General features: G+C 40.4%; 1 protein-coding gene across 4 annotated transcripts in view; it reads left to right on the top strand.

The window, feature by feature from the left end:
- Positions 1-15,424, top strand: part of QKI (QKI, KH domain containing RNA binding) — a 1,466,119-nt gene that overhangs the window by 1,445,607 nt on the left and 5,088 nt on the right. For 2 of the 4 annotated variants that reach the window (XM_044068030.1, XM_044068032.1), the window contains exon 7: positions 6,669-6,743. In XM_044068030.1, the coding sequence (XP_043923965.1) occupies positions 6,669-6,743 (75 nt within the window). Of the gene's footprint in view, positions 1-5,833; positions 15,283-15,424 lie in introns of those variants that run through there. The other 2 variants (XM_044068031.1, XR_006364430.1) reach the window with 2 other exon arrangements.

Raw genomic sequence — 15,424 nt, 5'->3', positions numbered from 1 at the left:
AAATGGCATTGGCTGTATCTTTTATACCCCTGACGACCTGACGTCAGGGAAGAGGTGACAGCAACTGACGCAGGACCCAAGACTTTGTTAATCAGGCCGACTGAGGGCTACTGCAAGCAGATAACCCAAATGTAATGACTGCAACAGTGAATACACTCAAACATCTACATTTATGGTAAGTGTACACAACTGTACTGCCCCCAACCATGTCCCAAGACTCTCATTCCACGTTCCTAAGCACCCTGGAGAATATTAGGGTCCAACCTAACACACTCATACTGGGCGACTTCAGCTACCCCTCCATTAACTGGGAAAACCACTCCTGTACCAATACACTTGTGCAACGTTTCCTGGAATTCATTCATTCCAATGCCCTGGACCAGCTCGTTCTTACCCCCACTAGAGGTAGCAACATCCTTGACCTGGTCATTACTAACATGGGTGACCATTGCTCTACACCAGTAGTCAACTCTTCCCTGGTTAGATCCGTCCACAAACGAATCCCCTTGGAAATCCACATCCCTCCCACCCACCCAACCCCCGCAAAGGTTATCACCATGAAAAATTTCTCCAAAGCTAACTTTGGTCTCCTAAAAACACGAGGTGGCTAACTTCATGGTACCCATGCGAATGGAGAATAGTTGGATGACCGCTGAATCATACACCAATGCACTGTACGAACACGTGCACAAATGCATGGTTCTTGCCATACCCAATAGAACCAAGATGCTCTCCCCCCAAAAAAGGAAGCCAATCTCGTGGCCCCCTGCCATAAACAAACTCTACAACAGAAGGAGGAAACTGATGCGGAATAAGGTAAAGTCCCAAGACTGGAAAAACTCCCTTATCAGCCTCAACAAAAAGTTGAGATCCCTCATCAAATACTGTAAAGCTAGCTATGAAAACAGAATTGCAGCCGATAGTAAAGACAACCACAATGCCTTTTATAGTTATGTAAAGAATCTCCATAGTAATACTCAGATTTGCTCTGAGCTACTGCACAATGTTACCTCCTATACCGAGCCAACAGATATTGCCAATATACTTGCCAACAGATTCAGTGCAAACTTTACCCCTCCCCCCAAAGGACCATTCACAATACCAGCAGATTGCCAGGCACCCAGTATTACTGCTGTACAGGTTAAAACAGCACTGTCCAAGGCCAAGAATACAGCTTCTATGGAACATGACAATATCCCTGGCTGTGTTCTACATGAACTACAGAGTGAACTGGCACCTCCTCTGTGTACCCTGTTTGATCTCAGCCTTATCTCAGGCTTTGTCCCTACCAAATGGCACACTGCTACAGTCATCCCTCCCCACAAAGGAGGAGCGACTACAGACCTATCGCCCCATTAGCCTGACGAGCCTGATATGCAAAGCTATGGAACACATCAGCATGGACCTAATAAACAAGGATATTGATTTGGGAATATCCAAACTCTGGATCCTACACAGTTTATTTTGTGAAGGGTAGATCATGCCTGCTCAACTTGGTCGGCTTCTTTGAGTCGGTCACCAGAGCTGTGAATGAAGGCAAGGTGGTTCATACATCCTACCTTGATCTGGCCAAGGCCTTTGATACCATTCCGCACTCAGGAATCATAAAAAAACTCACTGATCTAGGCATCAACCTCTATATCACTAGGTGGGTTGCAAACTGGCTCATGGATAGAACCCACAGTGTGAAAGTAGCTGAGTCCAAGTCAAACTGCAGACCTGTCATGAGTGGAGTCCCACAGGGTTCGGCCCTGGGTCCTCTCCTGTTTGGTAGCTACTTCTGTGAAGACCAGGCCAACACGAAGGGACTCTGGCTGGCAAAGTTCACAAACGATTGTAAGTTGGGAGCTATTATTAACTCCCCCAAGTGATGTTGACATCCTGCAGAAAGGCCTCACTCAGCGACTGGTGTCAGAACCATGGCTTTACGCTCAGTGCCAAAAAATGTGTCGTCATCCCCCTTGGGAAAAACCCAGTTCCCTTGAATTATCACATCAGTGGTAGTCCACTGAACACAGATGGTGTTATAAGAGATCTGGGAACACAGGTTGACAGCAACCTCTCTTTTGATCACCACATTGTCACTGTGATCAGAAAGTCATTCTATGTGGCACATACCATTACTAACGGTTTTGCATCCAGGAAGAAAGAGGTCATTGTCTCTCTCTACTCTTCCCTCATTAGGCCAATCATAGAGTACAATGCCCCATTTGGCATGTACATCACTAGACACCTGCAACAACTGGAGAGGCCACAAAAGTACCTCACAGAGAGGATCCTAGGCCTTAAACACTTGTCCTATATGGACAGACTTAAAAAAACTCCAACTAATCTCTGCCTCATATCTCCTACTTAGAGGCAGTCTTTGCTTGACTTACAGAGCCATGTCTGACCCAGCTCTGTTAGAAATGCTACATCTAAAGAAATGCCAATCCCTCTGCACCACACACTCCAGAGACCTCAACCTCATTACCACAATCAACAGAACATGCTGGAGGGGCAGGTTCATAACCCATAGACTACCCGTGCTATGGAATAGACTTCCCATACTTGTCAAGCAGAGCACCTCACTGGCCCTCTTCAAGAGAAATCTTGATGAGTGGATGGGAAATGGAAAATTTACCCCAGGGATCACTCCAGTGGCTCTAATTGACAAAGGCACTGGGAACTGTGGTCGGGTGGCATGATGCCAGGGTAATCCTATGGGCTAGGCTTGTAAAGGCTCGAGGGCCATTAGCCTAGTACACACCTATGAACCTTGTAATTTTTTTTTTTTTTTTTTGCAGGATGCATGTTAGTGCCCACTAAGGGATCTTTTTTAACTTTTCTCCCTCTGCCTGCTACCTATCAAGCCTACAATGGCATGTGGCTCATCTGTCCCAGTCTCTGTTGGGGGGCGTCATCTAGGCAAACACGGATGAATGTTGGTGGACTGGCTGGCATCCCAGCACATGCTTTTCTTGCATAATGGCCCTAACATCTCCACTGTTGGTGATGTGCTGACCTGCGTCACTGAATGGACTGCCTACATTCCTGCTATGCTCACACATTCATGCTCCTTCACTTGCTGGACAGAAGATGACCATCACTGATTTATACACTCATAATGTGTGCCTTTCACTGTATCTGCCCATGCTTTCTGCAATTGCAAGACCTCCATCCCATGGCAAGAAAATGGCAGGTATAGCTGAGTGGAGCTTGATTCACATCCATCAGACCTTGTCCTCTCCTTTGAATGTTTCTAATGATGAGGGAGGCTTTAGCACTGTGGCAGGCAGCTGCTACCACCTTGAGATGTCAGTGCTTGCAGTAATGCCTTTTTGGCTGTCAGATGTTTCCAGGGAGATCTCTTGGGGGTTACACCCTGTTAGGAAGCCTTCCATTTGTGTGACTTGAATAAGTGAAAAAGGCTCTTCATCTTCACTTGAGGGAGATATAGCTTCTTGGTTCTTTGTCTTTAAATCTCCAAGTTTGGACATAAGTCATACATTTTTGAAGGAATATCTTTCAGCCATCTTGGAGTAGTATGATCTTTAAGAAGGCAAAACTATAGATCAACATGGGATGGTCTCATAATTTCTGAGGGCATTCTTTATCCTTGATCTGAGAATCTGCATTTCACAACCAAAATGTGATGGCCTTGTAGACTGATTAGTTTGGGGGATCTGAAGTTTGTTTTCTAAAGATGCTGATTGTGGTGACCATCTGAAGTTTGTTTTCTAAAGATGCTGATTGTGGTGACCATCATATCTGTGACTGACCCATTCTGTGATCATCAGTTTCTTGTGTCTGAACAACCCTACCTAATTTTCTTAAGGACTTTGCTTCTATGAAGGCAGGTACTTAAATATTTTCATTTTAGTTTCTGAGCAGTCATTAAACCATTCTGCCTCTGCACTGGTAAGGCGTTCTATGGTTGGAGTGCATCAGCTGCTGCTTTTTAAGTATAGAATATGTTCACAGCAGATGTGTGCTACATGCTTTTTTGTTCCAAGAGTACATCACTTTTTGTGAGAAATGTCCTTGAGAGCATTTTGCCCTAGAACAGTCCTGCCTTCTCAGGTTCCTACTACACTGAACCTGATTTTTTTTTTGTAAAATTAGGAATTCTTCCAAAGAATTCCACCTTTTGCAGGTATACCTTCAAAGTAAGATTTAGTAGACATTTGACTGTTTTACATTTAAGATTTTTGAGAACCCGCGGTGGTGGTGCTGCGGTAGCGTTGTCGCCTCACAGTAAGACGCTATCCGGTTCGATTCTCAGCTAGAGCGTCTTCTGCGTGGAGACATGCGTGAATGGGCATACCTTCGTTGAAGGTTGTGCATCAGGGCTGGTAACTCAGCATGTAAAAATCAACTACCAATCATTAGCGGACCGGAGTTCTGCTGTGGCGACCCCTCACCGGGAAAAGACAAAAGACACAACAACAACATTTAAGATCTTTGAGAGTCTTCTGCACAAGACCCTTGTTTCTATTTCGGCATCCTATCTTGGGTGTGTGATATTGTAGCAAAATTTCCTTGAGCAAGTAAATGCCAGGTTTATAATTCTCTCATGTCCTTGCTCCAGTAGTTTACAGTTCTGTCCTACCTTTCTTTAGTGGTTCAAGTACCTAGTTTTTATGTTCTAGCTGTAATGTTAACACTGAAAGAGGTCCTCCTTAGTGAAGTACTAATGACCTTATTTTTTCTGAGCTGCAGTTTTTCTCTGGATGAAGAACCATATATGATGTCTGGCACTGTAGCTCAGTTCTCTTAATTCTGACAAAACATTTGACTGCAAACTCTGCAAGGTGCTTTTTAGCATGTGAGAGTGGTCCTCTGCTAATACTGTCCCCTTACACTTCTTCTTTCGGCTTTTACTTTAACCATTTAAGCAATATGAAATCGGGATAATGAACTAAAAAGGAATTTTATAAGAGACTGAAAGTGCTTGGTCTTGTGTATATTGCATGTCTATGAATGTAACATTCCAGGAATAAGCAGATTTCCAAGTAATTTCTTGTGTAGAAAACAGCCACGATTGCTGATTTGTACCTTTGAATCCACAATTGCAGTGCTGTCAGTTTCCCTCACTCTGATATACTTTAAAGTAGTCTAGTAGGTAAGTCTTAAGATGAAACTGCATATGCCATCATATTCCATTGCAGGTAAACATGGATCCTAAACAAAGTAAAACTTAAGGCACAGATGGTAGCAGGGAATTTGGCTACTGTAAATTCCCTGTGATATTAATAAGTAGAAATGCAATTTATGGTTTGACCATTTTCTTTTCAAGAAAGATGCAACACAATAACTTAATGCAAAACAAATTACTTTTTGATTCCCTAGGAATGTCCATAATTTGAACTGTTGCATCTAATGTTAATGTTAGTTTTCAGATTACCAGGACATCTGCATGTACATATCACTGACCATACATTCAGACATTCCTCATTCATAAGTATCATTTAGATGGGCTGTATATGTGTTAATACACTTAGAACTTGGTAGACTGATAACGTATGACAGCCTTTCCTCTCTCTTGCACAATAACAGTTTTAGCAGTTGGAGTTCTGTGCCAGTCTGTTCACATCAACAGCATTAAAAAGTTAATGCAGTATTTTAAAATTGTCCATTTCCTCTCCTTCCATATACAGTGTGCATGTTACCACATCATTTTAGCAATAATTATTGTATTTCATCTTTCTCATGTTGATACTTTAACAAGTCTTACCTTTGCAGCAGACTTGAGGATTAAAAATAGTGTCATGATTTAGAAAAAAAAAAATTCTCTTCAGGAATCGATTGTTTTCCGGCAACTAATTTTTAATTCCATTCCTTTTATCTTTAGGTATGGCTTTCCCAACGAAAGGATAAGAAATCAAGGACGAGCTTAAACGAACCCTCATCAGATCTGAATTTTAACAAATGCTTAGTTTCACAGCAGCCTTGAGCAAAATGGGTTTAACCTAGCAGTCAGTGACTTGCTTGTACTTGAAAAACACACAAGCCTGCTGACCGCTGAAATGTAGTATGCTATGCCTTACATGCAAGGACGCCAAGTGTACAGCATTTTGCTGACTGCTAAGAACTTGTTAATTACTCTTTGCTTTACTAATCACCTAAGTCATTGCAGTCTGCGCTTAGTATCTTAGATGCTTAAATATTCTTAAATCTACGTGCTTTGTGTACTGCTTTCAACAGTTTCAAAATGGTAGAAACTGGAACTGGTCTTAGAGTGGACCAGCGATTTTTCAGTATTATGTAATATTTAAAAAAAATTAAAATGGCATTAATAAAAAATAGTCCTGCTGCAATGCAAGAAAGGCACTTCAGTGATTATGTGAATAGTAAAGCTCTAACTAGGCTTGGGGATCTTAAAGTTGATGAACACTTGTTTGCTCAAGATCGCAAACAGACTGCTTCAGCAAGTTAAGACCCAAGTATGACTGAATAAATGCAATATTTAACTGCTTATATAACTTCATATATAAAGGTCAAGACTTTAGACTACTGTGCCTTAACTTGTTAATAATTTTTATAATGAAAATGCTTTTTTAGTAACTGTTAATGTAACTTCAGTTTTGATATAAAAACTCCATTCTTAATGTTGAATTATGATGGTTGCATATTAATTCCTAAGTAAAATTTCTAACTTTTGTCTCTGGCAATTGTAATTTAACTAGGTGCGGTGGCTACTAAGGTTCGAAGGCACGATATGCGTGTCCATCCTTACCAAAGGATTGTGACCGCAGACCGAGGTTAGTTTAGTTCTGCAGTTCTTGTGTTAAGAGGTGCACTTTTTTTTGGAAATGGCTCTTTGCAACACTTTATCTGGTTTACCAAGAGAACATTTGCATATTCCTTCTGACTGTGACAACAATAGTAATTCTGAGCAGCACACTTGTATATAAATAGGTTTATCAAAGAAATTAAGAAATGACCTTTGAAAAAGTTGTACATACCTAGAAAAATGTTAAAAGTGTATCCATTTCAGCCGTGGTGTCAGTATGAAACTATAACATTTGTGACCGGCATTCTTTATTACTGGTAGTTTAGTTTATATGGTCTTCCTTATTTCCATCTCCATTAAGTTATTGGTAGCTGAACTACAGTGTTAATGTTGCCTGAATTAGCAGTATTATTTAATGTAGTGCAGATGAATCAGAACAGTGTTGCAAAGAGTGCTTGAATAACTGGTTGATGTGTGAATTCCTCGAGGAAGTAAAGAACTGAGTGCCTCCAGTGCCAGGCATAAAAGAAATTAAAGATTTGGTTTCCATTTTCTTTTTTAAACACCCAGCATAATTTGCTGTGTGCATTTAACTGAATTTCATTCTAGGGGAAACTACCTATTTCTGTATTGTTTTTTTTTTTTTTTTTGCACCAAGTAGTTTTTGTAGCTGCAGAGCTGCTATGACAAAACATTTCCTGCGTGTCCCACACTGCCTGATAAATATTGACTGGAAACCAGATCTTTGTTTTTCTCTGGCCAGCCTAGACTGCCACCTCATTGTGCCCTTAGATCCTTGGAGACAGAAATCTTGTACTTTCTCTTAAAAAAATGAGAGAGAGAGAGAGAGCAAGAGATGTATAATTAAAGGGTTTTGCATCTTGTTTTTCTGGAACTGGCTTTGTATATGGGACAGTATTACTGCGTGAAAGCAAGGTGCCGGACTCTCAATTTAAAAATAGAGTTGGAAATTTGCTGTGAAATATTCAAATGGCTTGAGATTATAAAACATCGTAGATTGTTTATGTAATCTATAAACCCCACAGTTATGATGCTATAGTGTGATGTGGAACATAGGATATTTTGTCTAGGTTGTGGAATGGCATATTCATTGAGATGGACCACCTTTAAAAATGGCTTACTCCAAAGTTTTTCCTGGAATCCTAATCTATCATTGTGTAGAGCCCCCAACTACTGTAGGACTAATGTAATTTGGGTCCAGTATTTTAGATTATGAAATTTATTGCTAACAGAACTACAATTTAAAAAAATATAAGTTAATTAATGTGATGCAGGTAAACATAAAAGTGTATGCAGTTTATTATTTATGGAATTCTTTCCCAGAGGATCTGCAGAATACTTTATTTGAAAGCTGTTAATGTGGTTCCTGACTATTTCAACACTACAGATGTTTAGCAGTACATTTACTAAGTATAAAGAAACTTGATTTAGAGCCAAGAGGTCATTCTGGGAGGTATTCATATAAAAGTTACATGTAGGGGACACTTATGTGGCATGTGTTTTACATGAAACTTGTTTTTGAGAAGGCTCTTGTAAGATTATTAAGTTGCATGCTGCTGTCTCCTCATTTATAAGGGCTGGGTTCATATCTGCCTTTGTATGCTCTTTAGTTACAGTTTACATATTTTTTGTTGTACTTTTGTGGGATTTCTGTGACAATAGTTTCCTCCCACATCCAAAATAATTGCTGCTTAGGTTGTTTAAATGTTGTAATAAAATAGTAAAGAATTGTCCATAGATTTGTATTGTGGCTATAGTGAGCTTTTGGTTTAGTGGGACAAATTTAATTAAAATATAATAAGTAAATACAATTAATTAGTAGCATATGTAGCCTGAACTTTAACAGAACTTACTGTTTGCCTGTAGGCCTAGATTTGACATAAGGTGCACTCTGCTTTGGGCAATTCTTGGGATTTCCACAGTACAGTTGTGACATTTCTCTAGCTCCTTTTCTTGAAAATGTGTGCATTTCCTGCAGGCACGCATGGTATCACATGCTGGACTAGGAAGCCATGTTCCGCCACTGGTAGTGTCAGGTCTCAGACCCAGCCTAGTTTTGTAGTGCTCCCTCACTGGATGCCAGAAATCCCGAAAACCAGCTTTCCTGCCATTGACAGATCATAAGCCGCAACACACAAAATAGTGTATATTCTACCTGGGAAAGGCACAGGACATGAACCAGCCTTACAAGTGCAAAATCATCAGACCTGTCAAACACAGGAGATGAAGACCTTCATCACAGACAAGAAGATGGCAGCTCTGGTGAGTGACCAGGGCGGGGAGTGAAAGGAGGGTGTTATATGTAGTCTTGTGTCACTGTTTTACTTAGAGGAGACGATGAGGAACCAGGAGCCCAAGCAGTGGCAAAAACCCCTCCTCATCACTTCCATGTATGAGGAATGTTTCCTGTCCTTTGTGAGATTTCAGTCAGCTCATGTCGGTTACCAGCTAATAATAGGTGCATCCCAAGTTTATAGAATGAGGGAGGGGCGGATGTTTCCTGAGGTGAGGGCACTAACCATCCTATTTTGGAGCATGTGAAGCTCTACCAGGCACTGCCAGCCACTCTTTCAGAACCCTTTGAGTCCTACAAAAAAGCTGGTTGCTTGAACTTAGGATTGATGGTTATGTTGTTGTTACCTTCCTTCAACTTGAAGACAGTCTACTGGCAAGGTTTGTGGAAGCTACCAGTTTCTGTTGTCATTTGGCCCCACCAGAATGGCTGAATTGTTACTTACACATGCACATTTCCAGCTGTGATAGAAACTGTATTAGTGGTTGTGGGGTGAGTCCCATAGGGACTTGTCTTGCCCAGTTGCCGCACTGAAACCCATTTACCCAATGTTCATTACCTATCTGCCATTCACTCAGCCTCATACATAATGTAAGCCCAGATTTTTCTCCTGCTGGAGTGGAACAACAGGTAGGAAGGCATTTTTTCTTTATTTTTTCCCCTCAAAGAGGGGATTATGAGAATCCCAAGGACCCTTTGTCAGAGACAGGCAAGGATAATCACATGTCTTCTGCATAAATCCCCTGCTTGATGATCATCCCAACAGCCTTCTCAAACAGAAGACTAAGTTCACTGACTGGCCTTTTTCCTTTCTACCTTCACCCTGCAGACAACTGAATTAGTCTCTGGAAGAGCATGGGGAGCTCTGGGTCATCATGTAGAAGTAGCCTTTTTCTTAATTATAGCATTTCTGCAGTCCAAAATCATCTGGCTTCAGTTTTTTCTGTTCCCAAGAAGATAGATGCTCTCCATAAGCTCCCACTGAGGAGGAGTGTCATCAACTATCATGGTCAGACAGATTCCTGTATGTTTTCCTTGGTTCAGCATAAGTTCTAGACTATAGGACCCTTGTTACTTTGACATTAGATAAGTTTTCAAAAGCTTTACACAGTATTGCAGGAGGGTGTTCTCTCTCACAGAAAGTAATTGGTCTTCTAACCATTTGACTCATCCGGGTCTATATTAGAATCTCGACCGCTAACCTTGTTGAATGCCGAAATGTTGACAGCTAAATGGCGAAAGCTTAAAATCGCGAACGGCCATTTACGCAAATGTTTTCATTGGGAAAACATTTGCTTGGCCATTGCAAATAGAAATAAATTCCAAACCCTAACAAAGTGGGGGTGTTTCACCCCCCCTACACCCCCCCTAACTAAATATACCAGCTCCGAGATTGCTCTACATTGGGGAAAGGGCAAATTCCCGATAACGGCCAAGCAAATTCTTTCCCGGTGAAAGAAATTGTGTAAGTGGCCGTTCTCCATTTTAAGCTTTCTCCATTTAGCTGTCGACGTTTTGGCGTTCAACAAGCTAAGCGGTCGAGCTTATAATAATAGACCCACTCATCCCACTTCCATTTCTTCCATACAGACTAGTTGCTGGAATGGCTAGAAGAGCTCCTGAAATATGGGGACAAGGAGACTGTAGAAATGTCCCTTATGATAGTTTCCTGAAATAGTTTACTGAGGCGTTTGCTGTGGCATTGACTGTCCTGATGTTATAGCAAGATAAATAGGTTCATGAATGTATGTGCAAGTTAGAGTGGGTTAGCCTGTCCTCCCTTATGGTTGAGCTTAGGTAACCCATTCTTGTTACCTGTTTTACAGGTTGAAGTTTTCTTCAGGGGAGTTTCTTAGGACCAGGATGAACACCTTGAAAAGAAGAAACCGGTATTGAACACTTTGTGATGGCAACCATTGGGATTTCTGAGACCTAGAATGCCATGTCCTGGGTTGTGGAGACTGACTGAAAATCCAGACTTGTATAGACTAAGCCCAAAATTGCCCTTTCTTAGAGTGCTTTCTTTTTTCCAAGGTATGGAGGTCTTTGAGTTGATATGTATTGGTTTAGGTGGGTGCAGAGGGTCTTGACCCCCTGCCAAAAACACAGGTTGGAGGAGAAGAGCAATGTCAGATACTTGCTCTTCTCCTCTATTTTCGCTCCTCACCTCCCCCGCATTTTAGGACTCTGCATTATGAGTACTGATATGTCAGTAGGGGAGCCCTTTGTGATGCCTCACTTTGTCATTTTCTTCTAGGACTACCCAATGTCCTAAGATGAAGAAACCCTGCCATAGAGTGAGGGGAGCTGTCAAGCAAAGGGAAAAATTTACTGCACGGCACCACTCAGTCTGTCACAGGAGGATGACCTTAATGGCACTGCCAACTCGATTCTGACTACTACACAAGAATATCATCAGGGGAGGTGGTGTCTTGTCCCCCTTTGGAGAATCACCAGGAAATGCTGTATGTGGTTGTGATTGGCCACAAAATCCTCTCTCAGAAACTGCTGTATACAGTGACCCAGAGTTTTTGTTGTAGTCTGGGAAAATGGCTAAACTATTCTTTCCTTTGGAGAAAGGCAAAGATTTATGCTCCATCCTTTTCCTGTTCAAAAGGGGATGGAAGGTTTCTTTCCCATCCTGGACATCGTTTTATTTAGCACATCTGGTACATCAAGTTCTGGATAGAAATCCTCCAGGGTTATGATGTATTTTGGATGTTGTCACTGGACATGCTGGATGGTGTCTTTCACATTGTAGACTGTGATGTGCATAGATTTGTTTAGTTACATGTGGGTTGACCTCTCTTCAGTACTTTGTTGCCGTTTTGTTGCCCTTCTCTGCCAAGAGTATTTGCCAAACTGCTAAAATTTATGACAAAGATCTTACAGGGAAATGAAACGTTTTGTGTTAGTTTTCCTGAAAGACTTGTTCCAGATGTCTGTCAGTGGATTCCACCACAGCTGCACATGTTTAGTCCTTCAGGTAAAAGCCCCTGATAAGGAGCCACCTTAAACTGTCTGGTATCAAATTAGGTGACTGCAATTACTGGAGAAATGTTGGATAGTTCATTGTCTGCCATTCCTGTCTTCACTGAAAACCTCATGGAAGTTCCAAGCTCAGAATGTCTTACACCCACTGGACATTAAAGCTACCATACTCTTCCCAGTTGAATTTGGACCCCAGAAAATTTGTGTGCTGCTTTGGCTTGTGAGGTATTAGTGACCTAGAGTGCCCTCTTGGACTGTTTTAGTGTCGCAGGCTGTAGAGTGTTGCGTGATTCTCATCAGTTTCACTGTGGGTCTGCCCTTCTTACAGTCAAACCCTGTAGATGGATGCTTTTTAGGTAGGTTGAGAAGATTACTTGGGATTCTCTTTTGTGCATTGAAACTGTAGTCCCTAGAATAAGGAGTTTTGTGTAAAATAAATACAATTAAAGGCATTGTTTTGACACCATGGGGCCTGCTTCTATTCAACATCTAGGTTGTAGTTCCTTCTATGACCAAATACTGATACATGCCTATACCCTTATGCATTTAGTCTTTGTGGTTGTGGTTACGAGACATAGACATGGTTATCTGTGTTACATATCTTGTTATCCTGGTGAAGTAAAAGAGCTGGGAGGTATGTTTAGTCACAGCTGCAGACTTTTGCTGAAGCTGACAATAAAAAGCGGTTATCTGATCAGATTCTTCTAACAGGAGTGTATATTTGTTCTGCATTACTCCTGTTCTACCCAGTCCAACAGAGCAAGCAGAAATCCATGATAATTACATTTTCCCTGCAATGGTAGAGACTGCTTCTGTAAGAAATCCCACATTTCCGTATTATTCTGTTTTATAGCAAAACTTGAAGAAGGAATTTCAAATTTCTCATTGTTTCATTCCCCATGCTGATTCAGTATGGTGTCGTTTCATGTTTTTAGGTCCCTTGCAGAATGAGAAACTGCTCCAGTGCAAGCTAGGGAGGTTTCCTATCCCAGGCCTCATCTGGTCCTTTAGAATCTCAGCTTCCTTCAAACATACTGCTGTTAGTCATAGGGGATGATTAATAGGAAGCTTTTAGCTCTTCAGATGTGTATTATTATTCTAAGTTTAAGAGGTTCTACATTTAGGTGGAGGCATACCAGTATTTCACATTTTCAGGTTACTTTGTGTTCTGGGTGCATGTTTGGGCATCTCTAAACATCCCAGGCTTGAGATGTGTTAGACTATGGTCATGTATAACTACTGGTTAAGCAGGTATTTAAGGGTTTTTTTCTACAGCTTTGCCTGACTTTGACCACTCCAGCTCCATCTTGGGATTTGGACTTCATGATTGGCTTGCCCATCTTCATTTCAAACTGCTTTGTTTAGCAGCTGTGCAGTTCATTTCTTGAAATGTACTGTTCTCGATACACGATTGTGGTGGCTATTCACTTGTCATGGAAAATAAAATGACACGTGCAAATCAAAGGTAACAGATGCAAAGTCCTCCTCAGTATGCATTTAATGTGTTTTGTTGCAGTTTTAGTGGAGCTGCAGTGTTGCCTTTAAAAAGCCTGTTCCAGGAAACCAATATGTAAATTGTCGCTGTTAGTATCTCACTAATGTGAAGTAATGTACAAGTGACTTGCTCACGGGACCTAAGGGACTTTTTTAAGCTAGTATTTTCATATCGAAGGACTATTGTTCTAGATATTTTTTTCTTTTCGTTATTTTTATTACTGTTACTTTTTGCACATGATTAGATGTTGTAAACCTGCATTTAAAGGAAGAGGAAACGAACCTCAATCCCCTGACATATGTAAATCTGCAATACTTGTTACTAAGCATTCAAGATTGATGAAGGGTTGAAATGTGAGTGTCTCCATGATACTAAGAACATTTCCTTTTGCCCCTTTTGCTACATAGTATACAAACGATGCCTGTTGTGGGCAGGTGGACTGACTGAGTTAATTGTAATCAACTGTAAATGGTGTTGCACGCTGACAAAACCTGTGTGTACTGTGGAAGGCCAGGGACGGGACAGAGGATTTGCTGCAGGTGTATAGCTTAATCAAAAAGTTGGCACACTTTATTGATCTGTATACTTGACTCGGTGCATCTAACAGAATTTTTGCGGTGAAACGTTTCCTTTAAGACGTCCATCTTTTGGTGCCAAGGTGTTTTATTCTTGATTTTATTCTTGAGCCTTATGGGTTAGGTCATGAATTTCTTTAGCATCATTTTTTTTTTTTTTTGCTTAATTTAACTACATTTCTGAACTTTTTCAACTTTTGATTACCTCTTATTATTTAAAGCACTTTTGAAGTACTACATGAACTGCACATTTTTAAAAGTTTAAGCAAATCTGTCTTTTCAGTTTTCTCTGTGTAATATGTTGTCACTTTCAGAAATGATTGGATACTGTATGTGATGTGACTGTCTCATGTATACAGGTCACTAAAGGCATGTCATCAGTAAACTTTACACCTACTGGATTTCACTTTTTTAATGAAATGGCACAAACCTGACTTTGCACTGATATACCTATCTCACTTTTCATATCCTCTGCCTCAGCCAGAATGGCAGCAGTACAATAGTTTTGAAACCTCAGAATTTATTCAGTATCATTAAGCTGGTGAACAAGAGTCTTAATGTTGTACTACTGTTAAGTGGACCAAGTTGGATGAAGGGGAATGCGAGAGGCAGAGAGGAGGAGAAAGAAACCGATACGAGCCACTTTGGCTACTGATTAACTGGGCATGAGGACTTTCCACTTGAGATTTATTATTTTTTAAGTTTTACTGTAATCATTTTTGTTTTGCAAAGGAAAATAGTATTTACAAATGGCTTCTTTTAAAAAAGTTATAAAAATATAAAGCAGGAATGTATATGAAATGTCAGATTTTATTGTATTTGCAAAGTATTAGCATTGAAATTTTACAGAGGGCTGTTTGTAGTTTAAAAATATGCCTTATTAGCATCATTTAGAAGTTTTCTCTATATTTTTGGATGTACTTAGGGCTTTACAAATGTAGATTATAAAATGGCAGGACTTTTACAGTGTTTACATGCAAATGCATTTTATATTTGTCCTAAAAGTGTAAAATAGTCTTTTTGACTGGAATATAACTGGCAAAAGTGATAGGCTGAGCCGCATTCTGGTTCGTACAATGATGCCTACACTGCTAGACCTACCGTTTAGTATTGCTTTGTATTATGAGGCTAAGATTTTCCATGTTATTGTAAATAGAATAAATGAAAAGCAATAAACATTTATTGAACAAAATCTCTTGTTTGACCTACAGTTTTATGCTACACCAAATTGCCTTCTTGTGTTCTGAATTCTTTACATCCATTTCGTTAACCAGTTAATCACATTTATCATTAATAACTGCTTTAACGCTTGCACCTGAGAGACTACTAATGCT

The sequence above is a fragment of the Protopterus annectens genome, chromosome 1.part0 (genome assembly GCF_019279795.1).
Source record: "Protopterus annectens isolate FY-2018-M chromosome 1.part0, PAN1.0, whole genome shotgun sequence".
Taxonomy (NCBI): Eukaryota; Metazoa; Chordata; order Ceratodontiformes; family Protopteridae; genus Protopterus; species Protopterus annectens.
This window is presented reverse-complemented; position numbering and strand designations above follow the sequence as displayed.